The following is a 27,303-nucleotide window of genomic DNA, read 5'->3' on the forward strand; positions in this document are numbered from 1 at the left end:
ATTGGGAAATTGGGGGGAAAAACCTAGAAGACAAGGGCAAACCACATTTCTGTACTCTTTTCAAGAAAACTGAATCTACTTGCGCATGAGTTGAGATTAGCTAAGTTTCAGAAAATACTGTTTCAACTTTATGTTCAAATAGCTGTGCCATTATTTTAATTTCTTACCTGGCCTCTCTGCCTGGATCTTTAAGCAAAGCTGTTTCACAAAGTCCAAAGACAGCTGGACAACTTCCTAAAAGATTTAAAAGATGTTTAAATATTTTTTATTAAACTGATGATAATTCCTATTGCTATATGTAAACAGTGTAATACAGGTAATCCCCATTTAACAACCGACTTGGATAATGACTGTTCACAAATACGATTGTAATAACGTGTAGTAAACAGTAATATAAAAATCACTTTCCAACCAATATGTGCACTTACACCCAATTTTTGCACCTGACAGTAAAGCATGCCAGACTGAGAGTAACACTGGAATTGCTGCACGATAGAACTTTAAATGAGACAGCAGCAACCAGCAATCTCTCTCTCTCTCTCTCTCTCTCTCTCTCTCTCTCTCATGTGATTTGTTTAGTGACTGTGTCACTAAGTAATCATTTTGCCAAAATCAACTGAAGTTCCCAAACAAGGGCTACTTTTTTCTTTATATTCTTTATATCAGTCGGTAATAATTGAAGCTGCCCTATAAAACAATTTTAAAAACTATATAATAACATGTTTACAGAAGAAATTGCTATATATATATATGCATAGCAAGGAGGCACCATTTTCAAATAAAAATGACTGCTGAGTAAACATGCCTGGAGGAACCTTTGGGTGAAAAGGTGAGAAAGAAGGGGAGAATACTGCCTTAAAGTTCCGCGTTCAGTTCAATTTAGTTCAATAGTCAGCTTTGAATAATAATGTTTGCCAACCTCTCCCTAGAAAAGGAATACAAAAACTCCTTTGGTTATATAATAGTTTTAGTAATAACTACTAACTTTGGGAATAATTCCTGATCCCAATGCTTGTTATACACTAAACATTATTGTATCTCTCTCCTATCCCTCATTACTAAATATTTATGTGATCCCATTTTCAAAACCAATCAAAATTTATAAAATAGTTAGCTGCTTAAGTTTATCAGTCAAGAGCAAGCAGCCACTAATGCATGAATCATCCAAACTCAACTTTCCAACTGAAGGAGAAGACTAGAGAAGGTGTCCCCCAATTCCACTCCCTTTCCTGGCAGTGGCACAGGAAATGTGAACTTTAAATACACTTTCTGCATTTGTTTCCTTTTTAATAATATTTAATAAACAGCCTTTTTTGATGAAGGACTGAAATCAACTTTATAATACCTACGAGAATATTTTTTATATGTTGGATAGAGTTGATTTGTAATCTGATGTCAATAATGAATTAGAAAAATAAAATGAAGGTTAATCTGGTGAAAAAGAAAAACATGCTCTAAGTCAAAGACAGATAAGGAAATGTGGGAGAGTAACTAAGCGAAGTGGTAATAAAATGTGACATCATGTGACAGCAGCGATTAGTGATGCCAATCCAGAGCAGTCCCAGTTGCCTGATAATCCCAAGAGGTGCAGGCCATTAAACAGAAAGTGTTGGCAGTCCTGGGTAAGGAACATGGGGATACTGCAAGAGGGTGAGAGAGGCTGAGGGAGGGCCTAAGAGAGGACTGGCACAGGTTGTGCTTAAATCATGGGAAGATGGTGCAGGCTATATAATTGTGAGCCAGGCACATAAACATCCAGCTCGCAATCACATCACCATGGGAGTGCTGCAATGACCTTAACTTTGAGGACCAGTCATATATCCATTTTTTTCAGCATCACTGTAATTTGAACAGTCACTGAATGAATGGACAAAAGCCAAGGAATACTTAACTTTTTAAAAGTATTTGCTTAAATTCTACAGATTTGTTTTTATTTTACTTCTATTGTGCTAGTCGCTTTGAATGCATGTCTTGGTAGAAAGCATAGTATAAAAGAATATTAAGATAATGAGGGAAATATATAAGGAAAGCCTGCATCCTTGTCCTTTGAATTTTGTTCCTATCAATTACACGATTGATGGTGTTTTTAAATTTATATTTCAATAATGCTCAATTTACAGCTTACACCTTTTCATGTGGAAGTAGGATACAGGTAATATTTTTATTCACAAAATGTTTTCACCCAATCATTTCATGACCCACGATATCAATATTTTTTAAAGTTTATCATGTACAATTTCTACCCCATTCCTTTAAAAAGGGGTAACTGTAAATGATCAATGGCAGAATCATGGAAAGCCACATTCAAGTGCTCGTCCTCTTGTTACTGCAGGAAACTTAAAATTTAAGGCAACTATTCTGAATGTATACAACAGAAGTTTTGTCCATTGCTTTATCTTCCATATATGTCATCTGAATATAAGTTAAAATACATATTTTTTCTTTCTGTCAAAATCAAGCTGACTACCTGAGGCTATAAACATTGCAAGAAAAAAAACTTTGCTTGTTTTAAAAAAAATAAGAAAATAATAATTACCCCATGATGAACATATTTCTCCCCAAAAAAGTGCTTCATGATGTGTTTACCAAAATATACTATGTTCTGAAGATGATGAGAGATTTCTTCTGGTGTCTAAAAAAACCAAACATAAATAATTAGTGAAACACAATACGTATTACTAACAGGTAGAAATTCTAACTACTCTGGATCAAATAATTGTCAATCTATGTATAAAAAGATTATTTCAAATATGCAGAGAACACAACTCCTTGTATTAAATGCCAAACCAAATACAAATTTATATAACTCTGTCTTTCCTCATCAATCATTCGCACCTTTAGCTAACATCACTACCAAAACTAGTTTTCTCTCAAGTTATATTTCTCTATTACATATTTTAGACACACATAATCAACATGCACCAATTATTATTTGCCTATCAAATAATTCAGTGCGAGAGAGACCATTTTCTGATAATTTGGGTGTACAATTTATAAAACCTAAAAAATGTACATGTGTACCAATTTGGTAACAATAGCAAGCAAAGGAAACAAAGATATCACTGGTTCATAGAAGAAGAAATGAATAAGAAATGGGAAAAGCTAAGATGTAAAAATATTAAGTTTCAGTGAAAGCGCAAAATAAATCTGCAGCATCTCTGGTGTATTTTTAAAAAGCTAACAACATGTATTCTTAGATCAGCATTATGATTTAATAAGCACTTTTCAAATTAAAATAATTTCTAAAGTATTGTCTTTAACATCTCAGATCAGCATTAAGATTTAATAAGCACTCTTCAAAATCTTTTAAATTAATTTCTGAGGTTTTGTCTTTAACAGCTCAGTAATATCAGCTCTAAGTTAGAAACATATTCAATGAACAATATGTTTTGTTCCATGCAGGGGACACTATGGCTAGATGGTTCAGCTGAACCATTCTAAGTGAGGTCACTGTCCAGATGAAGGGGAACCTGGAACAAATGCACTTTGGGCCAAGGCAAATCCAGAAAACAGTTACCAGGTGAGAAGGAAAGACTACAGCATCTCACCCTTCTCTCAACACTTCCTCTGCAATGTAGGCCTGTGCAACTGCCCCAATCTCAATTTTCCTACTTCCTCCTTTCTCTTTGCTGTACGTCACTGTTGCCACTGATGTACTTGAAATCAAATGCACCATATCCATCTAGCTGCCCACTTCAAACCTGGTATTTCCACACCTTTCTTTCTCTTGCTTCTCCTACCTTGCTGGCACACACACTATTGCTGCATGTACCAATTCCACTCACCCATTCACCCTTTCCTTTATTTTCCCACACCTTTCTTTTATCCACCAGAACTGCCTGCTCTATGTATGGTTCAATCCTTGCATGGAACATTTTAAATAACTCCACTCCAAATACAACTATATTAAGTGTCTATTTCTGCCTTAAAATTGAATTCAGCCCTTTGTCAGATATATTGACAGAAGAGTTAGAGACTAGCTTCTGGCTCCAGAAATCCTTTCCTATGTATAAAAAAACTTCTATCTACTTTATTCTTTAGCAAAATAATAACTATTTATCTTATAAAGATAAACTCTTCGGTTTGGCCAACTATCCAGTTTATTACATAAACTCAGACATTTTGAAATAGATCAAGACATAAGAGTCAAAGGGAACAAAATCTGTTTCTAGTATAAGAGTAGCATGGTGAGTATAGCAAAAGGATAATGCAATATAAGAAGAAACAATAGTAAACAGCTCCTCTGAAAGGGCAATCCTCACAGAGTGAAAATACTATATTTACTTGACAGAGAACATGTTTAATTGGCTAATTAAGCAAGCAGTCCATGAAATAATGCCTCAGAAGATGCAACACCTCAGTAGACTTGCCTGAGCTCAGAAACAAAAAGTGACTGGCCCTAATTAGTATTTCAAGGGAAGGTCTCAGGGGAATACCAGGTTGAAGACATTATGGAAAATTTGCACAAATGAAGGCAATGCCAACCACTTTCATATTGCCGCCCAAAAAGCAGCATGGGTAAGTCCATGAAATCATAAGAAAGTCAACCCAAAAGAGATTTTACTTAAATAGAATACTTACTAGAATCTACCTCTAGGCAAATTTACTGAAATGATTAATTAAATGAATGTAAAATGCATTACATAACTGATTCAAACATGATTTTATAGAGGCTTTGAAAGGAAACTTCGTATTTTGTAAACCTTCAAAATATACATATATTTTTTTGGTTTTATGGATAGAAATGAATGTTAAACTGTGTCTAGATTAAATGTGGATAAGTAATATAGGTTCTGAAGCTCAATGAAAAAGTTAATTGCTTCACTTTACTTAAAAGGTTAGACTAAGGATTTAGCAAGAATTCTAAGTCCTCTAAATCTCAATCAAAAGGATCATCATCATTATGCTGAACTAATAAACTGAACAAAAAATAAAAATACAGTCATTTTTATTATTCAATATTGTGAGTACTCGAAAAAGAATTATCTATTCTCCTCTTTTTAAATATGTTTCAACATTGTGAGCTTTATACCACTTCTATCAGCTTAAATCACATTTACAAATATCTCAGTTCCAAACGTATTTATAGAGTCTTGCATGATACCCTTTAACAAAACACTTGCAATTAGCATAGTAAGGGGAGCGGTAATTAACATTAGAAACAAAGAGGCTGTTCTTTTCCGAAATGATTGTAAGAGGAAAGTCAGCCTCGTATTTGTACCAATCCATGCCTAGAGAGACAATAACATCCACCAAGACAAATAGTACATTCATCAGTACTCAGCATTTCACTGAAAACATTGTCAATCCACCTCTTCTGGAAAGTTATAGTTTGTTCAAGACAACTGCGTGCTTAGATAAATCTAGTACCTGTAGTGCATCAGGCCACAAATCTTTCCTATCAAGAAAATAGCAAAATAAGCATGAATTTGAAATATGGCCTTCCATATGGTGTTCAGAAATTAATATCAAATCAAGTCCTTTACCTACAATGGTGCCAACTATTTTGGGTTTTTTGAATTTACTAAAAATTTAAATTAGTATGAAGGAAACCAGAAAGACAATCAATATAGAAGCAAAATCTAAGTACCTTGGTTTTTAAAGATGTCACTACTAGGGATATCTGGATGGGAAAACTAAGAGCATTTCCCCACATGCACTTCACCCAGTACTGTACAGATATAACCCAGCAACCTCTTTTTTTTGCACTGTCTTCAAGACAATTTCTTTTTCCAACACTGAACTGAACAAATGCTAACTTTATTTTATTTTAGAATCTTAACATAAAATGATGACATTAAAAGTCCCTTTTGAACTTCATTATTGGTTTTATAAATGGAACATGCATGAAGAATCAAGTATATGAGAGTGAACTTTGAAACAGAGCAATTAAACAGAACTCTAAATTGGTAAACTACAGTCATCTCATTTCTTCTTCGCCCACGATACCTTTATAGAGGGCAAAATCCAACCTCAAGTGAGCACAATTCTCAATGGATTATTTTTCCCCTCTCCTCTTCTTTCTATAGTTTCTATTTGTTGCACTGTCCTTATGTTAAAAATTTAAGTATTTAGCAATCATCCTAAGTTTTAGGATTGTTATGTGCTTACCTGCAGTTAGTCATTTTTAATATGTTAGCGTTAATCCCAAATTGGATTAAACATATTGAAGAGTTACACCCTCACTTCATCAAGCTTGCCATCTTTTAACCTTATTTTTATGTTTTATTTCATTGTAATTTTTTTGATTATTAGCCTCCCAGAATAACTGAGAGTTGGGCAGCACGCAGGTTTTATAAAACTATTACCTCATTTATTTGCAATACTATTATATGATAAGGCTGCAATATGATTTAATTACTCACTGATACATCTAGGCTTTTTCTTTATAACATTTATAACTACAATTGTAATACATTTAATATATAGTTCAGAATTCAAAGGACATTTTGGAGGCTTTTTATAACTGTTTAAGAAATAATTATTATTTACATTGCTCTAGTAAGGTTTACAAATCTGGATATATTGGGCATGATCTATAAGAGAGAAACTAATATCTTGAGTGTGCCATTATATGCAAAACCATAATGGAAATATAGCTGAACCTAAATATTTGGAATTTCAGTATTCAATATTTTTTAATCCAAGTCTGTTTGATTATGTTTAATCAAGACTATGACCTGATTCTTTGCCTAGGGCCTTGCTTAGTGTTATTGAAGCCCTCTTTTCTTCTTTTTCCTTGTTCCCATCTGAGTTTGTTGTTTCTGCCATCTTTTTTGTTTGGTATTGCTTTCTTGTTTTAATTGGTTTTTAAACAATTGATAAACCACTCAGAATCTCTGGGAGTCAGGCACCATATAAATATTATTATGGTTGGTCAAAACCAGATATTTATAGGGGATTTGACATTTTTGTCTACCTATTGAGTCCTTTCCAAGGAATTGGGTTAGGCAGATGTCGTTGATTAATAATATTACAAGAATTGTCATAAGATATAAGCTGTTCCAACTGAAGCTGCCTTTGCAATAGAATGATGGTGATTTTGTCATCCAAATCAGTCATTGCCCCGATCAACAAGGCCAGCAGTAAGTGATGGAGTTCCTGCACATCAGATAACAACTGGGTTACAAGGACTCAAAACTGGTGACTGAATAACCAGGGTCAGCAGCTACAGGACTATTGGGAAAAAAGTTGCTTACCTGTTGCAAATATACAAAGACTGAAAACAAATAACTGCTTTGAAGCTTGTTACAAAAAACAGCTAGCCAAAGGTGGTTTTTTTTTTCTTCCGTTCAATCATGTCCGATTCTCAGAGACTGCCTGGACAAGTCCATGCAGTTTGTTTGGCAAGGTTTTTCCTCCTTCCTCCTCCTTCCTGAGAGAAAGTGACTGGCCCAAGGTCATCCATTTGACTTTGTGCCTAAGCTGAGACTAGTCTTCTGGTTTCTATCCAGATCTCTTAACCACTACACCAAACTGACTGTCCCTGCACAGGTATTAAATGATGCCAATATTGTAACATCAAAAATAAGCACCGACTCATTTCAAGAAACGAAACAACTGATACACAGCATAGTTGCAATTATAACTGAAGATCTTGGATGCAAAATCAGTCAACAAGAAATAATCCAAACAGTACATCAGCAAAATGGAAGGTTGGGTTAGAAAATACGATCAAAATGTTAAGATCAAATGCAAGCAAGTTAAAACACATAGAAGAAAAGAAGCTAAAGAACAAGACCAATACCTAATCAAGAACTATGACCTAGAGCAGAGGTGAGCAATTAATTTTCCCAAGGAGCCACAAGAGAAACTGGAACTGTTGTGGAGGGATGATGATGCCCTCTGCCCTCCACTGATGCTGTATCACCGCCCCCGATAATGATACCCCAATGCTGATGCCAACACCGCAAGACAGATGTGGCCCTGGGACTGTAAAATGCTCAGATCTGATCTAAAAACCAAGAAGATCAAAAAAGCACTGGAAATAATAAAGTAGCAAATAACAGCCATAGCCAAGAAAATCAGCAGATACAAATCTTGAACTGCACATTACAGGCAGAATCTCCAATTTCAGTTGAATCAGAAACATTTCTACCAATCCATCAATAGAAAATGCCGTTGTTTGTAGTCTATGTAAACCTCTTGCAGCACTCAACTAGGTGGTCCACTGCTTCTTCAGCTTCTTTACAGAGACAGCATTTGCTGTCTGTTGCTGTCTTTCCAATTCTGGCTTTATATGCATTTGTTTTTAATGTTTTGTCTTCTGCATTGAGAATTAGCCCCCCTCTCTCTTTCTTCAACTTTCCTGCTCTTAGGCATTGCCAGATCCTGTTATTATCTGACCGTATCCCGTCATTTCAACCCTAAGCTGCAAGTATTCTTTATTGTTATTATCTGCTTTACCTACTCATTTTTTAATGCAGTGGCCATGTAATATTTTGCCCTGACATCATAGTTCTTTTCTGTTCTTCAGATGGTCTCTCTTATATATATAATTTAATCTCTTTGGTATTCAGTAAGCCTTCATGGTGTACTATGTTCAATAAATCTTCTACATTGTCCTTTAGATGTTCTTCCAATGTCCTTTTTTCTTCTTTAAGTGTCTGATATACTTGCAATATTCCTGACCTATTTATGCTCCATGGTAAACAGAGTCTGTCAACGCCTTTGCGTGGATGAAGGACATTATTTTTCTGGTCTTTCTATCCAGAGCTTCTACTTCAGCTCAAGTCTAATCCACCATTCCAACTGGATATATAACGACTGGAATTGTCCAGGTGCTAATCACCTTGATGGTATTTCCACCAAAGAGTTTGAATTCTAAAATCTTCTTCACTCTTCTGGTGTATTCACTACTAATCATCTTGATTTCAGTGCTAGAGCCTGAAAGATTTCCCATCTATTACCATTGACTAGTGTCTTCCATTGTTCCATTGATCTTTGCAAGTCAGAAAGCAAATGATAAGTAATATATAGTGCAGTTGCACAGAATTCTCCTACTTTGGTATGCAATGTGAAATAAATAGTATCTCTCTTTAGCAAAATAATAAAAAATAACATTAAACTCACTCACCTTATTTCGGTTTGGAGGAAACTTCAAGAAGCGTAGTACTATGCAATGCTAGAATGTAAAAAAAGTGCAAAATTAACATGATTTGGTAATTTGAACTGCTGAATAGGCTGATATCAGTTAAAATAAAAGTGAACAAAATAAATCCCTTTTCTTTAAGAATGAATATAGGCAAATAAATTTTATACAGCATGCAGCTCTCGGATGATGAGGCAGAAACTCATCAGAACATGACTTGTTTCAGTCAGCAAGTGACTAAATCAGAGTTCAAAATAAGTAAGTAGGGACAATCCTTATCATTCTGGACTTTACGTGCATGGATGAAAAAATAACCCACATGAAGAACTGAAGGTAACAGCAAAGATGTTTGATACAACTTATGTGCAGGTAAACTGTAACGATTTAGAGGAAGGCAGATAGTCCCTGCTTCTGATAACAAGTTTAATCTTTGGAATAAACCACCTACAAAAAAAACTGTTTTCAATCATGTTTGAAGTAGCTTCTTAATGAACTGCACAATATTAATAATATACTTTAGAAGAAATTGTTGATGTTTGCGATACATCAATAACACAGAGTCAGATATGTTGGGGTTTTAATGGGGATTTTTATATTGTTATCGACTGTTTTAGCTGGGCTACTATTTAATTCTTTTTAATTTTTGTATCCTGTATTTTTTATGTATGCCCTGTTCACCGCCCTGAGTCCTTCGGGAGAAGGGCGGTATACAAATACAATAAAAGCAAAAAGCAAAAGCAAAGCAAAGATCACCAATAATCTCTCTCCTCAGATTCTTTTCGACTAAAATAGTTATATCACCCATTACAAATTATTGTTGTACTGTGAATTCAAGACAGGCTGGGGATAAGCTACCAGATCTGGGCTGCAAAAATCCAGACAACTACTTCTAAATGGCAGCAAAGACTTTGAGGATTTTTTCTCTCTCGTTTCTATCATCCAGTCATCTGGATTTCCGCAGTCTGAGAAACTTCCCATAACTAAAAAATCAAGTAACTCAAACTGGTTTCAGTTTTGCCCCATTGAAACATGGTCCACCCATTAAATAAATCTTTTGGATGCAACATTTTTTTCTCCAATAAAATGCATCTCCCATTTCATGGGCATACTGCTATATAGCAATTAAAACCACCATTGTTTAAAGAGGTATTAAAGATGAGTGGCAGTGTAAAGGTGTATACTCCTAAGCTAAAACTTCAGATAACTAAAAGTAAAAAAATGTATTTAGATATCAAAAGATAGTACTTGGCATTACAGACAATTATAAATCTCATATTCAACTTATCCCAATGTTTGGAATAGAAGAGAGTGCAACTTAATACTGTATATTTAGCATTGCTACTAAACTATTTACATACTATTAAAACTCTCCTGTTTGTCTGTTGGTCACCTTCAGTTAAGCAAAATGGCACATCATAAGGCAATAATTTTTGAATCAAGGAACCTCAAATGGGCTAACTTAAAGATTGTATCCAAAATCCAAGACCCATTACTCTCTGGGACTGAAACTTGGCAAAATTGTGACCATTTCGGCAACGTTATAGTCAGCCACAATCATGTGATTGTCATTTCCCACGCTCTCTGTCAGCTTCCCGGAAGGAAAGTCAATGGAGAAACCTGCAGGAAGTTGGAAATCATTCCTTCTCTCATTGCTTTTTTGTCCGTCTGTGGTCATTCAGTTTCCCTGTTTGAGAAAGGGAATATCTCTGAAATGATGGTCCAACGGGTCATTGGATGTCTAGTATAATTATACACTTGGAAGGCAATGGCATTTGTTAGGTTAATAAACCTAAAGAAAAAAAAGCAGCAGAACCTGCTCTGAACTCTTCAATATACATGTTCAACCTCTGTTATGAAGAAAAGAACAGAATCAGCTTAAGGCAGTTAGTGGATGAAATGCAAACTCTAAAACCTTGGGTTTTGTTTTAATTCTATTCATTTTCTATTGGAGCCAATATTAATGAATATAAATTACTTTGTAAAATACTTCTCTAGGCGTAAGTATTTTCCACTACTCCACAGAAGCCCATTAATGTATAAACAAAATTATTTTGTGACTAGAAAAGTAACCAAAATTAAATGCTGGCTATAAGTTGATCATTAACGTTAATCTTAGTTATCATGATGCATCTTCATGATGTATACAGTAGGCAAACTTCTGATTATATCATTTCCTTCCCAATCTATGTAAAGAATTTCAAGGAACTATTACAAATAGCCACTTCTGGGGATGCAGCATCACAAATCATGGGATGCTTTCAAATAAGAGCAAGCCAAATTACGCAAACAATAATTTCATTAATAATGGCTTGCCACATGTTGGTTCATGCAATAAAATAAACTATGGCTTTACAAATCACAATTGGATGCAATGTTGTGCTTTACCAAGTAAGTTTTATCTTGCTCCTCCCAAAAAACTTGGCAAAGAAATGATAACATTGTAATGTGGTTCTTAGTACAAAAGAAGTTAGTTATCATAAAATGGGATATTTTTATTCTTTATAACCCAAATGAATATTTGAAAGGAATGTTATACAAGGTAAACCTTCTATCAGTACAAACCTAAGGGTGAGGCCGTAGGGCAACGACTCCAAAAATCAGTGACTCTGCTATTCTGAGCCCTTCCCTCCTCCTTCCCAGCCACATGAGCAGAGCATATGCAGCCTGCTCCATGTTTCCCAGTGCACACCTATATACATCCCAGACAGATACAACATGAGGGGAGCACAGAGAAACATTGTAACACAGAACAAACTACAGATGACTGCTGATAACAGGGCTGGAATGAATTCCAAATGCCACATTGTACATGTTTGTCCCACATTTGTTTTTCAAGAAGGTCTTTGAAAAAATAAACAATTATAAGAATGCCAGGAATCCTTTAATGTGTATTATTTATTGGCTAATCCCTCATTTAAGAAATAGCTTACCTCTTAAGCTAAGATGTAATCGTGTGTCATGCAACATTCTTTGTAGTTTGACAAAATTTTAAGCCTAAGACATTAATCTCTACAGTACACTACTTCTTAAAAGAACAAGGAGAAGGTGCCAAAGAATGAAATCACGACACGACAGGTCTCCGGAGTTTCCAACAGGGGCTTTATTGACTTTTTAATAAAAAGTATTTTTCCTAATATTTTTGGACAGAGGAACTTTGACTCAAACACAAGAGGTCATTTGAATACCGTAATGCCTCTTCTAGGACATCATAGCAGCTTGCTTTCCTACATACTTAGCTTTTGATGTCAAACGCAATTGCTTTACAAGTATGACTCAGGCACTTTTGCATGCAGCTTTAAAGGGACTTGCTTTCCAGCCTATTTCTACACCGACTTTAGGAGTTTTTCCAAGAAGAATTCTGCTAAGAATTCTCAAGGACTCTGGATTTATGATGGAGTATAACTTCACCATTCAAGATATTGGGCGGGGAGTGAAATGTTTCCATCTCGATCAGCAGTGTTGGGGTTCCTCTGTGTATCAAGGAGACCCCAAGACATGCTTTCCCAAACCGATGACAGTTTGCTTCCTCTGACCGTTTTCAATAATCTTGCTTCAATTCTGCATTCCAACCCTTAACTTTCAGGATCTGTATTTACGGAAAGTGGAACTGAATTATTATTATTATTATTATTATTATTATTATTATTATTATTATTATTATTATTATTATTATTATTATTATTATTATTACTATTATTATTTATTATTTATTATTTATTAATTATTAATTATTACTATTATTATTTTTAAAAAAATTAAAACCACCCAAACTGCACTTTGCAAGAGCGCGGAAAGAGGCAGAAAACCCGCTCGAAGGATGTGAGAACGGGGCGGCAAGAGACCCACCGGCGACTTCCCACCAGCCAAGGGCGGGAGAGGGGAGGGGGGCGGTGAGGAGCGGAAACGAGCTCGGCAAGTCTGGGGGATGCTTTCTCTGGCATGGTTGGGGGGGGGGGGGAGGAGGAAGAGATCCCAGGAGGAACCGGCCGGGACTGACAGGACTTCCTCCTCCCGGCCCGTGAGCGTAACGGTGGGGCCGCCGGCCGGAGCATAGACAGACCCGTGGGGAGGCAGGGGGGGGCGGAGCGCTACCCGAGACCAGAGAGCCGTTGGCCGCCGCCGCCGCCTCGAGACAAGCGCGAGGCGAACGGCGGGCTGCGCGCGTGCCCCCCCCCCCTCAGCGCCGTTACCTGTCTGTGGGAGACGACGAGGCTCTTGTTGCCCTCCCCGTGATATCGCCATTCATTCTCATCCATCTTCTCCGCTTCCATCCTCCGGCCAACGGCGCCTTCCTTACGGTTTCCGGGCAGGTTCCTCCGGCTCGTTCTCTTTCTTCTTCTTCTTCTTCCTCGGCTTTTATCGCTTTCCTCTGTGCCCGCCCACAAACCCAAATAGCAATGAGAGCACCTTTTCCGATCCTCTGATCGTCATTCACGAGTCAACCACTCAGTAGTTTTCGACACACACACACACAGACACACACACGCTAAGCTGGCGCCCGGGTCAGAACAGGAAGTTCCACCTTCCGCCATCGGGCAAGTGGAAGCCACCAACCTATGATAATAACGCAAGGAATAAGGGGTGGGACTTCCTTAATTAGCCATCTTTAATGAGGGCAGAAGCTTCCGCTGCCGTGGTCGCGAGAATGTGGCCTGTTAAAAACATGCGAGTTCTGCTCTTGGGGAAAAAAAAAAGAGGGCTTCACCAGCTTTACTGAGTATGCGCAGAAGAATATTGGGGTAATATAGCGAGGAGTTGGATTACTGTCTTAGAGGTCTTCAAACTTGGCCCTTTTATGACTCATGGACTTCAACTCCCAGAATTTCTCAGCCAGGCATGCTGGCTGAGGAATTCTGGGAGTTGAAGTCCATGAGTCATAAAAGGGCCGAGTTTGAAGACCCCTGCTTTAAACGGTGGAATGATTTCGGAAAGGGTTATGGTTTGTTTTTCTTCATTAGCTGCCTATGTTCGTATTTTTATTCTTGAGTCATAGGATAATACAGTCAACCTAAATTAAACCAGCAGTGAAGATTGACACGGCACAGAATTTAACGCAGATAAAGCTCATTGGAATGTAGATCTGAATAGGCGAGTATAAATTGCTACATAATGCTATTCGTGTTAAGTGTCCCTTACTAAAGGTTTGGAGAATGTAACAAATTTTAAAAAGCATCTAAGCTGCATCAACTCCAAGCCCTTAAGAACCCACTTTCATGTGAAGGCATCTTATATGGAGTCTTGCATTTTGTCCATCAAGGCACGCATGATCTGTTTTGATAGCAGTTCAGGAAAAGTTTAGCAGAGAGTTGTTTCCCTGCTCCACTATTAGTAAATATGATGCATACACTAATATGAAATCAAATTTTGAGAGGGAAAAAATATCCTTACTTGCTGCAAAACAAAGGGACAGCGCTTTTGTATAAACCTTTGATGTGCTATTAGGGTTTTTCCCCAGAAAATCTTGCTCTTTCCATAGATGGATATTCAAATGTGAGCTCGCTCACCTATAGTTTCCATCGTTCAATCTATTTAGGAAAAAACATGATAGCAACAACAGAACATTTGGTGTTCATGCCAGAAGCCTCAAGCGATCATTCCTTCTTAATCATAATCTAGATAAATGTTGGATAAAATGTTTATCCTGAACCTTTTTCCTTTGATGTAAAGGACCCAGATTGTTGGGGGCAATTAAGCTGACTTTGTAATAATGCCGCTTGGGGTGTGTGTGAAAGCCCTAATAAGCAGGCATATACATAGAATGAAGGCTACTGCTAAGCTTGTAAGCCGCCCTGAGTCTTCGGAGAAGGGCGGGATATAAATGGAATTAAAATAAAATAAAAAATAAAATAAATTAAGATGCGTAATGTGGACTACCAACTTGACTGGCCTCAAAAAGGGTTGAGCAAACTCAGGAAATTATGGGGATCAATGTCTATTGGCTTTGATGGCAGTGTTACTGCCTCTGAAGGCCATCTGCTGGAAGACTAATGGACATCCTTGTGCAATTGGTTGGTTGCTGTGAAAACAGATTGTTGGACAAAATGATCCAGGGGTTGCAATCCGTCCAAGTGATTTATATACAGTAGCTACTCATCTCATAATTGCAGTTCTGGGCAATGAAAAACAAGATCAAAAACCAACAGAACTAGGATAAATAATAATAATAAGATTATAATAGCAGATTGGCACCCAAGGGCAATCAAATTGAAACCTCATAGCTTCAGTCATGTAAAAAAAAATGATGGACTTGCCCAGGCTATTGTTATTATTATTAAAAATTGTATTAACACCTCAACTAAAAAGTCTGCCAGTGCAACTTACAGAACAGTAAAGTAGTAAACTTTGTTTGTCCTGAGGTTAAACTCTGCATTAAAATAACTCTGCAACTTAAAAGAAAATGGATTTCAGAGCAATAATGGAGCAAGTTATGTATATATAAAGTATAAGAGGCAAAATCTAAATAGTTGTGCCTAGACTTCAGACAGGAATTATTTCAAAATTCTGGTGGCATATTATTTTAAAATATTTAGTTCTGGAAAAACTAATCTTATTTTGTTGAAGGAAAAGTCTTCATCATGGTTCAGTCCAAGCTGGGAATAAACAACATGACAACTGCTTTAGAAAGAAGGTTGCAGTTTATTGAAGAGGAGAGCCAGATAGAAAGATGGCTCTGTAAGAAAAAGAGTGGGCGCATGTAGGGTGTGGGGTTTTTTTATTATTATTATTATTATTATTATTATTATTATTATTATTATTATTATTATTATTATTATTATTATTATTATTATTTATTAATTTTATTTATATACCGCCCTTCTCCCGAAGGACTCAGGGCGGTGAACAGGGCAATGCATGTTAAAAGACAAAATACAAAATACAAAAATTAAAAGGGATTAAACAGAATGCTCACAACTCTTACAATAAGTTAAAACACAATAAAAAAGTTAAAACACATTAACAAAATTAATAAAATTATACCCTCTGGAGCCTGTTGTTTGGAGTTGTTTCCTGTTCCTGTTTGAGGCTTCATATTTCCTGTGTCATGTATTCTGACCTGAGTCTGGGCGTGCCCTTTGGCATCTGTGGGTTAATCCTATTATGTCCTGCCTTAGAGTTTGGATAGGGTATGTAGATTTTAGGTGTCTTTTTCTTTTTAATAGTCTAGCTGAGGGCCTCCAACCTTCCTGGATGGTTTATAGAGCTGGTTTCTGCTTGGGGGAGGGAGACTTGGGGCTATTAAGAAAAACTGGGCATGCTTTTCTACCTCTTTAAAATCCTTTAGGGAAAATATATTTTTCTGCCCTTTTTAATATTTCCTTCCCTGCGGGCTAACTTCCCACAATTTGATATGGTCTTGTGGTTTTAAACATGAGGGAGCCAATTTCATCATGAAAAACAAAATAACGAGAATATGTTCATTAAAGACAACATAGACTACTCAAATAATTTTGGATTCACAACTAGAATTTATAAACAAGTAATTTGTAAATGGCATGTTTGGTTGTTCAAGATATCTGTATTGATATTAAAAGTATTGTAATATTTGGGGAAAATGAGTTCTAATTTGTGGAAATAATGTACAATTCTATATGAAAGAACTATGTCTTGCTATAAATTGGTTTAATTCATATTCTTTGATCCCATAATTGGGCTTTAGATATGGTTGTTCATAGAGACTTAAATTACAAGACATGTTAAGCTAATGTTTTTCATAATTCAGGATTATTCTACATAAGCAGGCTACTGTGTTCTGCCCCATTATTCCACATGATTTGTCAATTTGAGCTAAACAAATCAGGGAACACCTATGGTTCATTTAACTTTCCATTGAAGGGATGATTCTTTGTATCTTATAATTAGAATTATAAGCAAATATTTGTCCTTAGCTGTTTGATTTGTTGCACTGTTGTTAATGGCAAGAGGAGCCAAAAGGGAGCATCTAGCAAAAGTCACTAGGGGCTTTATTCAGTTATTACCATAATTAGGGAGAAACCAGCTGATTGTAAATTTTCTTCCACATTCTTCAGCAGTGCATTTAATTTCCCCCCCCCTGAACATCACAGTTAAACGTGTTCAGAAAATGATCCTGGGCCAAAATTCTAGCAGTTTGCTAGAATTCCAAGTGCTTTATTTATTTTTAGTTAAATATTTCCCAACAATTGCCCTTTGCTTATACATCTATCCCTTACTATGACTCACTTCCTGGAATGGAAAATAGAAAAAAAATGAAACAATTCAGAACAGTTCAGATATGACATCGTTGCTAAAAGAAACTGTTTTGGCCATTGTTTAATAAATTATTTGCATGCAGTAAGAGTTCATTGTTAACAGTTCAGTTCAGGATGGGGGCTTCCATCATACTGAAATGTGTCAAATCTCACTGTACATTATTTCAGACACTTTTATGTCATTTATGTAATTATGCAAGTGGTATAATTTGCATCAATTTATGCTGCTTCAAATAATTACACTTTGATGTAAAACAAGCAAATATGTGAATTGTCCTGGTTGCAAAAGCATATAATTATTTAAATCATACTAATTTATGTGAATCATCCAGTTTACTTCCATTACAATGCAATTTATTGTTTGAAATGATGTCTATATATAGTTTGTCAGTTGCCAAAATTTGCTAAATCGGAGTCCACTAAATAAGCTTTATTATGCAGCTAGTCTTTGTTTAATAGCAATAATTGGGAGTGGAATTTCTGCCACTAAACAATATGGCCATAAAGTGCAGAATCACATGACTGTCATTTAACAATGGCAGTTTCAGCAGTCTCCAGTTACCATTGTTAAACAAATCACTTCAGATTGTTAAGTAAGGGCCCTACATGACTGCGACTTCTGACTTCTTGCCAGCTTCCCCACCAACTGGGAAGCTGAAGGGAAAGTTGCATATCATGATCCCATGAGCACAGGATTCTGCAACAATTGGAAATCTGGGCCGAATACTAAGCACTAAGATTGTATGTAACCATGAGGATGCTGCAATAACAGTTCAATGACCAGTCATAAGTATCACTTATTCAGCATGCCTTCCTGCTTGAGTGTTTAAAGTCTAGTCCAGACGTAGTTTGCTCCCATTTCTGCCTGCGCGCCAGGTCAAGGTTATGAAGAAGTTCATTGGCTATCTCAGCATCACCATTCTCTAGATGTTTTTGGTACAGGTTTTCGCAGGTTTCATTCCATCCTGGGATATATTCCTTGCGGAAGCCACGTGGGATGGATTTTTTAGCCAATAACATGATTGCTCCAACCAAGTAGCTTTTACTAACTGCCGGGATACGTCCTATTGTGTTCTCAAGGTCCATCGTAAACTTTTCCCAGTTGGCCATCTTAAGGTTCCACCTTGGTCGGGGTATAGATCTGATAATAGGTATCTTTATTCCTGTCTTAATGATAATAGGTCTATGTTGGCTATGGGGGAAGGTTGGTAGCACTTGCCGAGAGGCAGGTACAGGTTTGGTTTTATCTTGTGTAACAAAACATAAGTCAGGGTTATACTCTTTCTTCTATGCAGCTGATTTAAAAGTACCTCAATCTTTAGCATCAAAAACTAGGTATAGGTTGTTCTGCTCTGCCCATTCACAGAGGGTCTCGCCGTTAGTATCATTAAGCATATATCTCCATTGGGTATGGTGGCTATTGAAATCTCCTATATAGATGCCCGGGTGTGGAATCCTTGGAAGAACTGTGTTAGGCCAAGAGATAGTAGGGGGCTTATAGATGTTCATAACTTGGGTGTCTCCAATCTTAATTGTGATAGTGTAGATGTTATCCTCACTGCTTGTTTCCAATAAATATGCGTTGTCAATGTTATTACGCACGTATGTTATCAGACTATAAGTTTGATGAAAAATAGCGCCTAAGACGTCATATCCAGGTATTCTTCCTCTGCTTTTAAGCTGCTGTTCATTCTCAATGTGTGTTTCCTGGATCACAGCCAAATCGACATAGTTTTCAAGTAGTAGTTTGGAGAGATGTTCACATTTTGATCTACTACTGCCTTCGATGTTAAGTTGGCATATACATATTGAACTTCCAATATTCCGAATCATTTTAGTATTGGTATTTGTTATTTCTGTTATTTCTGCTATTTTTTAGTCCTTAAAAGGACTGTGGAGTTGTGTGTGAAGCCAGGAGATCCTCGCGGATGTCTGGCTACCAGTCTGTCTGTTACTCATTTAGCACCACCCAGGAGGCACGTGTGGCTTAAGGATTGCCACGGATGCGAGTAACTTTGCCCCCTAATGATAAACTTAGTGAATTCAGAGGATTTGGACTTTTATCTATGCCTACAAATATGCCAAACTTCCAAACTGTTTCTGTAGATTTTTTGGATTATATATTATGTAAATTTCTTTAAAATTAATTTCCATATACACATTTCTATCAAAAATATTCTCACTGAATTAGAAGCAAATAATCAGAATGCCTAGAAAATGCCACTATTGAAAAGTTAATGGTGGGGTCATCCCACTTAAAAGTTGTATTTCAATTAGTTCTATAAGGCTGTGCTCAGCTTTATGATTTCTGATGCAGTAATGGCAATCCAGTACTTTAAATGCCACTATTGAGGTTAGATAACATGGGTTTCAGTTTTTTTCACCTTTAATTTATATAGAGTGCCACAGAGCAGTCCAAAGGTTCAAGTCTCAGCAGACAAAAAGGAAGTTGATTCACTCACATCTAGATACCTTATGTTATGATTGTCAGTAATACATCAGAATTTTAAGCAAAAATTGCAACTCTGAACAACTGACCAGGAAGGAGGAAGGACAAAGAGAAGAGGTCTGATACAATAGAAGAACTGTTCCTAAAACATTCATGGGTCTCTGTGGTTTTGTGTAACAGTTAGGCCAGGCAGGTTTTTGACCTGTTAGTTACCAAAACTATTGCAAGTATATAGTACTGCTTTTCCTTTAAGATTTCTTAGATGTGGTTATTCAAAGATTGGACTCCAAGAAATCACATACATTACATTTGGAATTACTCAACATTTAGCTTTTCTGAAAAAGGGATTCATGGGTGGGAAAAATTGAAAAATAAAACTGTGATAAAATTTACAGTGATTCCCAAAAATTCTGTGGTGCAACTATACTGGAAAAGGTGTGTACAATTCAAGTTAGTACATTTCAGAAAAGATACTTTAGAGAAAAAAAATACATTGAAGATGGTAATTGAAATGATTGAGAAATTGAAAACAATTCATGTGAGGAAAGTTTGCAGTGTTTGAAGGGCTAATAAAAGAGATTACATTTTATTCATACTTTATGTTTGTGTCTGACATGAAGACACTGGATAGATATTTTTCTCTCTAAAATATTAAAGCCAGGTCATCTGATTGATCTGAATGGGGAAAAACTCAAAACATTGAAAATGAAGTATTTTTTCAAGTAATGAATTGCTAAACTTTGGCATTGCCTACTGAAAAACATAAAGATTGGCATCAGTTTGAATAGTCTTAAAAGGAAGGGTGGTAAATAAATCTTTCGCATATACAATTATCAATGGCTATAAGATAAATTAACTGGAAGTTTCTTTCATTATATTCTAACTTTTTACTACCAATTGCTGGAAAACAGGCACTGATATCCAGCAACTTTCCACGGGTATTGTCTTATCTATTCCAAAAACAAAATGGCAGGTCTAAGATCTCATCCAACAGAGTTCTTTTTATGTAATTAAATTTTCCTGATTTTTCATAGTTTAACTTTAATGTCATATGAAATGATTGTGTAGAGCAGGGGTGTCAAACTCAATTTCACTGAAGGCCACATCAGCATTGCGGTTGCCCTCAAGGGGCCGGGTGGGTGTGGCCAGGGTGGGCGGGGCCTACTGGGTGGGCGGGGCTAGGGTATGTATGGCCTACTGGGTGGGCATGGCCAGCTCTACATCGTTTGCATCAAGGGTGCCTATGGGGGCCTGGGCAGGAGTAGGACAGATCTGAGGGTCTATGGCAGAAGGAGGGTTTCTGGGCCAGGGCCAAGGCAGTGGGGGCCATTCCCTCACTGTTTCCAGGAAGGCTTTGCGGGCCACATGAAACCACTTCGCGGGCCGGATCCGGCCCCCGGGCCTTGTGTTTGACATGTCTGGTGTAGAGTATTATGGGCAATATAGGGAAAATTGAACTAAGGATATTGCATTTTTGTGACCAGGGAAAATGTATTGTTTAAGATACATGAATCAATTTGGTGTCCACTCTTAGTGGACACATGCAGTAAATAAATTTTCTTCAAGTTTTTAGCAACACAAAATATTTTGTGCTTATCCATAAGTTAGATATTTTGTTTTAAACCTATTTATTTATATAGTTTTATGAAATAGTCATACAATGTTTCTTTACAATAGATTCCATTAAAGAGATTAAACAGAAACTTTAAGAACATTCCTGGGATAAATAATCCCACCCAAGGTCTTTGGGTCTCTTGTACTATGACCGTTAAACCTTAAGGTAATTAAAGGGCTTTTCCTCTATATTGCTTTGATAAGCTGAAATCTTCACTTTAGCTAATCAGCAACTGAGAACAATATATTATTAAGTCTGTAGTTGCCTATCTGTAAGAATTTCATAATATAGCAATAAACATCTCTGGAGAATTAAGTTGCATAGAAGCATCACAAACCTTAAGTCTACAAATGCATTATTTGTTTCCAAGAACAACACTATTATGGGTTTTTATAGTAAAAATAATAGCCAGAATGTCATTGCCCTTGTGCAATGCTTATCTAGGGTGATATATTATTTTCCCATATTTGCTTCTTACATAGTTGACATTAAATAGGCCCAATAAGTAAGCAAGACAAATCTATATTGAACATTCGTTTATGTTTTAGCATATACATAGTATATGCCCACTGTGCATTTTCAGAAGACAGTTTGTTACCATGACCCTTCTGATTGTCCTCCAACTCCATTGTCTACCTTGCTAAACAACTCTTATCACTTCTCCCAAACTGCATGTGATCTGAGAAAGCTCATCTAAAACATGTTCAGCCATGAAATACTGATAGGAAAGGTAAAAGTTCTTAACTGGGGACAGAAAATGTTTGAAAGTTGCTATTTTTTTCTCTCCAAAGGAGATGTTACAGTGTATTGACTATGGACTATTTGACTTCATATTTCTATATCTGCTATATGTACAGTTCCCTGATTTTGAATCTAAACAAATCCCCATAAAAAAATATACGGTACGTATTCAAAATACCCTGCTTAGCTTTGTATAGTGTAGGGCTTGAGCCAACTTTCTACTGACATCATTGATGTGTAATTTGTCCAGGGATATTTCAATGTTTGTATGAAATTGTGTATGAACAGTGGAATTCTCCCCCACCTTCTCTGGCAGTTTTTTTCCAGCCTGATTTCAGGAGAGAAATTGTAGTAAAGCTACAAGACTGAAAGGTTGTAACATCCAACAACTCTGCATCTCTTCTGTGAAATCGATCCCATTGTCACACTACAGCTTCACTTTAGATAGCTGTAAGGTAGACCTACAATTAAAAATTAGCCTACACTTTGTATGTTTTTGAGCTAGGAATTGTCTTTCTGATCCGTTGTCTGAATATTTTAATATTGGAAGCTAGAGTCTCTTCTCTTTCTATTATATAATTACATTGACACGGGTTGGTATAAATAGATATTTACCTGTCCTATCATCTCTCCTATAGCCTGTTCATAACTATTTACATTGTTTTCAAATGGAGAATTGTGCAATGTATACAGATAAAGTCTCTTCTATAGTTTCCTCTACCTCTCATTAGAAACAGCATTCTCTTCCTGTATCTAAACCTATCAAAATCCTGTTGAGGTGCTTCTTTTTTTTTTGAGTCTCTGACTAAATGATAATTTATATTCTGTTTTTATTGTTTTTTGTTTCTCAGAATTCCCTCCCTTCCAAAGTAGCTTTCCTTTCATTATCAAAAGCAACTTTTATGTTTCTACACAATCTTGTCATTCACTCCAGCAAAGGAGATACTGTATATTTAAGATTACTACTAGACTTCAATCTTAATTATTGCCTGCTCACTATTTCAATCTGATCATTATTCTTTCCTATGAACTCTGGTTTTAGGTAAATGGTGTGTGTAGAGTTTAATATTTCAAGGTTTCTTAGAACGTTATACAGCATAGATTGATCAAACAGCAATCCATCAATAGGTACCACTATATATTTTGTCTGAAAAAGCAACTATAACTGTATTGGTCTCAGGAAAGGGTCAGGGAATTCCAACAATTTGTAGCTAGGTAATACCTTTATAAAAACCAAATAGACTAATACAACAATATGCAAATTTTCCAGAATTCTTGCACCTATTAGTTTTATAGGCCATTCAACTCTGTTATGATTCCTGCAAGTAAATGAATGAATCATACAATTTATTTTCTCCCCAGAACATCACATATACTTTGTAAACATTCTGCTATTCTTAATCATTTATGATAATTTTGAAAGAATTACTGTTTGAAAAACAGTGATTAAAACTATAAATGAACATTTTCCCCAAGGGAAAAATATTTTCGACACCTTTCTCTGGCATTGATTGTACTGTAAAAAAAGCACCATCTAGTGGCTAGAAGAATACCAGATTTCTATTATAGCAAGTATTTCCTGCATTTTACCTGTCAAAGCTTACCAGATATAGTAACTTTATAATTTTGTGGCACCCTAAAGATGTAACAAATTGTTATGGCATTAAGTTGGTTTTTTCTTAGCAATGGTATCAGCCTATTTCATGTGAATGAAGCTACTGATATTTTGTCATATGGAAGGTTTAATTTGGTGGCACTGTTTTAATCCATTGCTCTGTCAGGATGAGCTTATCTGAGAACTTTGGTGAATAAAACAGGAAGTTCCATTGACCCAAACCTCAACATTTTAAAAAGAAATATAATTGGCATGCCAAATGTCCCTTCAAAATCAATGTTGATCATTACATTACATTAATAATACTCTGTTTGTCCCAGATTATAACTGGAATGGAAACTAGCCAAGCATTCTTGTTATGAGCATTGATACTAGATCTTTTAAATCTAACAAGATACAGAATATTTTCAAACATGGAACTTATTTTATCAATGGCTGAAATTTTCTTTCTAAGGAGACTCACTTCATCCCCCAACCTACTGTATATTTTTGATCTTTATAATATATTATGATATCCGACATCTTTCTTCATTTCACAGCTCCCAGAAGCCAGAAACCTAGTTGCCAGGAATGATATCAAGTGATGCCCATTCTGGAGAAATAGGGGAAAGGAAAAAAAAATCCCCTAAAAGCAACCTAAGATGGAAGAAATGGAAGAAGAGCTAGCCTTGGGTATGTAAATCCATCTTGTCCTTTTAGCCTTTGCTGGATTACCACGTGCTACAAATCATGCTCAATAAATGGAGAAAGATGTGCACCCTCAACCATTATCTCCTGATATGTATGTAAGCATTAAGATGAATAGAATAGTTTGGGTTTATGTCTATGTACGAAACTTTAAAAATGTATAGTCTGTTTGATTCTCTCTCTTACATGTAACCTTTTTAAAGCGCAATAAATTTATTTTTTTAAAATTAAAGAATATGCATTCTGAAGGGAGAACGCAATTTTTAAAATATAGAGTATAAAGACTTGGCCCTCGAATAACACCATGCATTTCACAAATAGATTCCACTAGAGCAATTTTAAATGTTTCAAGGATGCACAATAGTGCTATGTCTATTATTATTACTACATTAATGTAGAGTAGTTAGAGTGTTCATTTGTAATACAGAACTGTCTTCTCTCTAAAAGTTACATGATTATTTCTCTGTTCTACTTATATTAAATCGGTCTTACATCTGTTTCTAAGAAGAAAATAATAGCAAGCTATGTCTTGTGTTCTTGCTTTCCAAGAAAACAACATAAACTTGTCACCGTTGAATTTGCCCTTACAGAGATTTTAGTTAGGAGCCCTGGTGGCGCATTGGTTAGAATGCAGTATTGCAGGCTAATTCTGCTCACATCGGGAATTTGATCCTGACAGGTTCAAGTTTGATTCAGCCTTCCATCCTTCTGAGGTTGATAAAATGGGGACTTAAATTCTTGGAGGCAATATGCTGACATTGTAAATGAATCAGAGAGTGTTATAAAGTGCTATGGAGTGATATATAAGACTAAGAGCTATTGCTATTGCTGTATTTATTCAGGAATAAGTAACAACAGAACTCAATCAAATTTACTTATAAAAAATGTATGTATCTTGTAGGAAAGAAACCTATTATAGTTTATGTATAATTGAGGCAGAAGGTGGGAAAATGCTCTTTATTTCCTTTCTGTTTGGTCTCAGAATTCTCCAACAATAGGATTTGTTTTTAAACATGCTACATATGTGAATTTGTTTTTAAATGTTAGAATATATTTGCTATATCCAATATTTCTTTTGTAAGCTGTAATTATAATGATTTACAAGAACATATAGTAGCTCCTGGAAAGTATATAGATTCATTTCTGGATATTTATTAATTAAATATATATCACACCTTTACTTTTACAACTCTTTTAGGATTTTTTTCAGCTTTTCAGACTAGCCTACAGCTCTGCGATATCCTGATGGTCTCTCTTCTAAATACTTTTTAGATCTGACTCAGTTGGGGGAGATCAACTGAGGTAATGTAATTATCATCCTCTGTATTTTTTTTATTTCCCATTATCATTACTGTTTATATCCTTCCCACAAATTATCTGTCTGCCCATGTACTGTATGCATCTGTCTAGTTTAATATTTTATATTGTGATGAACTGAAGCCTATGCCATAATAAATATATTGCTCTTCAAGAGGCCACACAGTTTGTTTTTGTTGCAACACGTTAATATAACTTTCTCTGAGGTTATTAGCTGGCTAATTCTATATGTTATATGAAAACATCATATTTGAAGGCAAATACACATAAATGCAAAAGTACAAATATTATTCGTAGTGAATCTTGAGAAGTTCCAACAATATTTTGACTATTACCATCCTCTCTTCTTCACTCCACAGGAACACGCATAAGAATACACTGAAGTTACTGTAGGTGGCTAATACCGTAAATTAAGTAAATAATTAATAACCATCCATTTCTAAAGAGATTGAATGCTATGTCCAAACATCACTCAAAGAAAAAGAAACATCTACAAAACAAATAATGATATAAATTTATGGAAAACTCACCATTATACAGTTCCTGATTTTTATGCAGTTAAATCTAACAAGAAAAGCAAAGAATGACACTGGACAAAAAATGCCTTCAAACAATAAACAAAATCTTTAAAACAATAAAAGATATAGTAGCAAAATGAACTATTTTATCACAAGAACACATAAATAAACCAGAAAATTGCTCTCTATTAAGAACAATTTAAATAGTAATTATTGACAGTTTTGAAGAAATTAGCACTCATTCATTCCCTTCAATTCATTATATAAAGGCGGCAAAAGTAGTTTCTCCCAACCAACGTGAATCTTGAAAATTTGAGCGTTTTTTCAATCCTGAGCAACAAATATTCCCTTTCATTGGTTTGGAAATTTACTTGCTTTTTGATTTACCATTGTCTTTCAAGGAATCTGTTTTAGTAGAGTTGGATTGTGAAAGCCCGATCTTTAATTCTTTAGTTTAAATCTTTAGTTTAGTACTTCACTTCAGGCTTGCAAGATGGATGGACTGTTCTTACAGCTGTATTAGAACTGCCACCATAATATCACTATAGACGTACTGTTTTAAGGATGTGATCCAGAATATTTTTTAAATTTCAGGGAAGATTATGTGGTTTATTCAGATATATTTGTAACATCACTTGTGGGTATGTTTTGCTGTAATGGGAGGGAGGGGGGAGGGAAGGAAGGAAGGAAATCCCAGCCATACTTTTAACAGATGGATTAATTATGGGAAGTTATTCTGATCTGCTAGGAAATAAAAAAGTAGCTTAGGAGTAACTGAAACTCACAAAACGATGAGCTAACTTTTTAACTTTTCAGTCTTTTCCTGCAGGTTAAGTATGTTAAATGAAGCAAGCACCAGCAAATGCTTTTTTTCCCCTTGGTGCAAATGAGTTCTTACGCATTTAGCATAAACTAAGTATTTAGTTTGCCAAAACTTCCTGAATCTTAATACTGCACTTGCTCACTGGAGATGGGGCATATGCCAGAAACATTTTCCTCCCTCCCTGATTTTTTGTTTCCTTTTAGTTAAAAAAAAATCCGA

At 35.8% G+C, this 27,303-nt stretch overlaps 1 protein-coding gene and 1 long non-coding RNA gene across 5 annotated transcripts in view; one reads left to right on the forward strand and one right to left on the reverse strand.

Annotated features, from left to right (window-relative positions):
• The window catches only part of IPPK (inositol-pentakisphosphate 2-kinase), a 39,665-nt gene extending 26,060 nt beyond the window's left edge, over positions 1-13,605 (reverse strand). The window contains exons 1-4 of the mRNA XM_083353883.1: positions 13,282-13,605; positions 9,077-9,124; positions 2,537-2,632; positions 168-234 (exon numbers count right to left, since the gene is read on the reverse strand). Of these exons, the coding sequence (XP_083210009.1) occupies positions 168-234; positions 2,537-2,632; positions 9,077-9,124; positions 13,282-13,362 (292 nt within the window). The 5' untranslated portion in view covers positions 13,363-13,605. The remainder of the gene's footprint in view (positions 1-167; positions 235-2,536; positions 2,633-9,076; positions 9,125-13,281) is intronic.
• Positions 13,606-13,705: 100 nt separating this feature from the next.
• On the forward strand, positions 13,706-26,852 carry LOC310635202. Of its 4 annotated transcripts, XR_014491355.1 has the most exons (5): positions 13,716-13,830; positions 14,085-14,179; positions 24,279-24,411; positions 25,625-25,728; positions 26,103-26,852. It is a non-coding gene; the product is annotated as an uncharacterized lncRNA (long non-coding RNA). The 4 variants fall into 4 exon arrangements; XR_014491354.1 differs by lacking the exon at positions 14,085-14,179 and having other exon boundaries at positions 13,706-13,830; XR_014491356.1 differs by lacking the exon at positions 14,085-14,179 and having other exon boundaries at positions 13,727-13,808.
• Positions 26,853-27,303: the final 451 nt, after the last annotated feature.

This window comes from Vipera ursinii (genome assembly GCF_947247035.1).
Source record: "Vipera ursinii genome assembly, chromosome: 2".
Taxonomy (NCBI): domain Eukaryota; kingdom Metazoa; phylum Chordata; class Lepidosauria; order Squamata; family Viperidae; genus Vipera; species Vipera ursinii.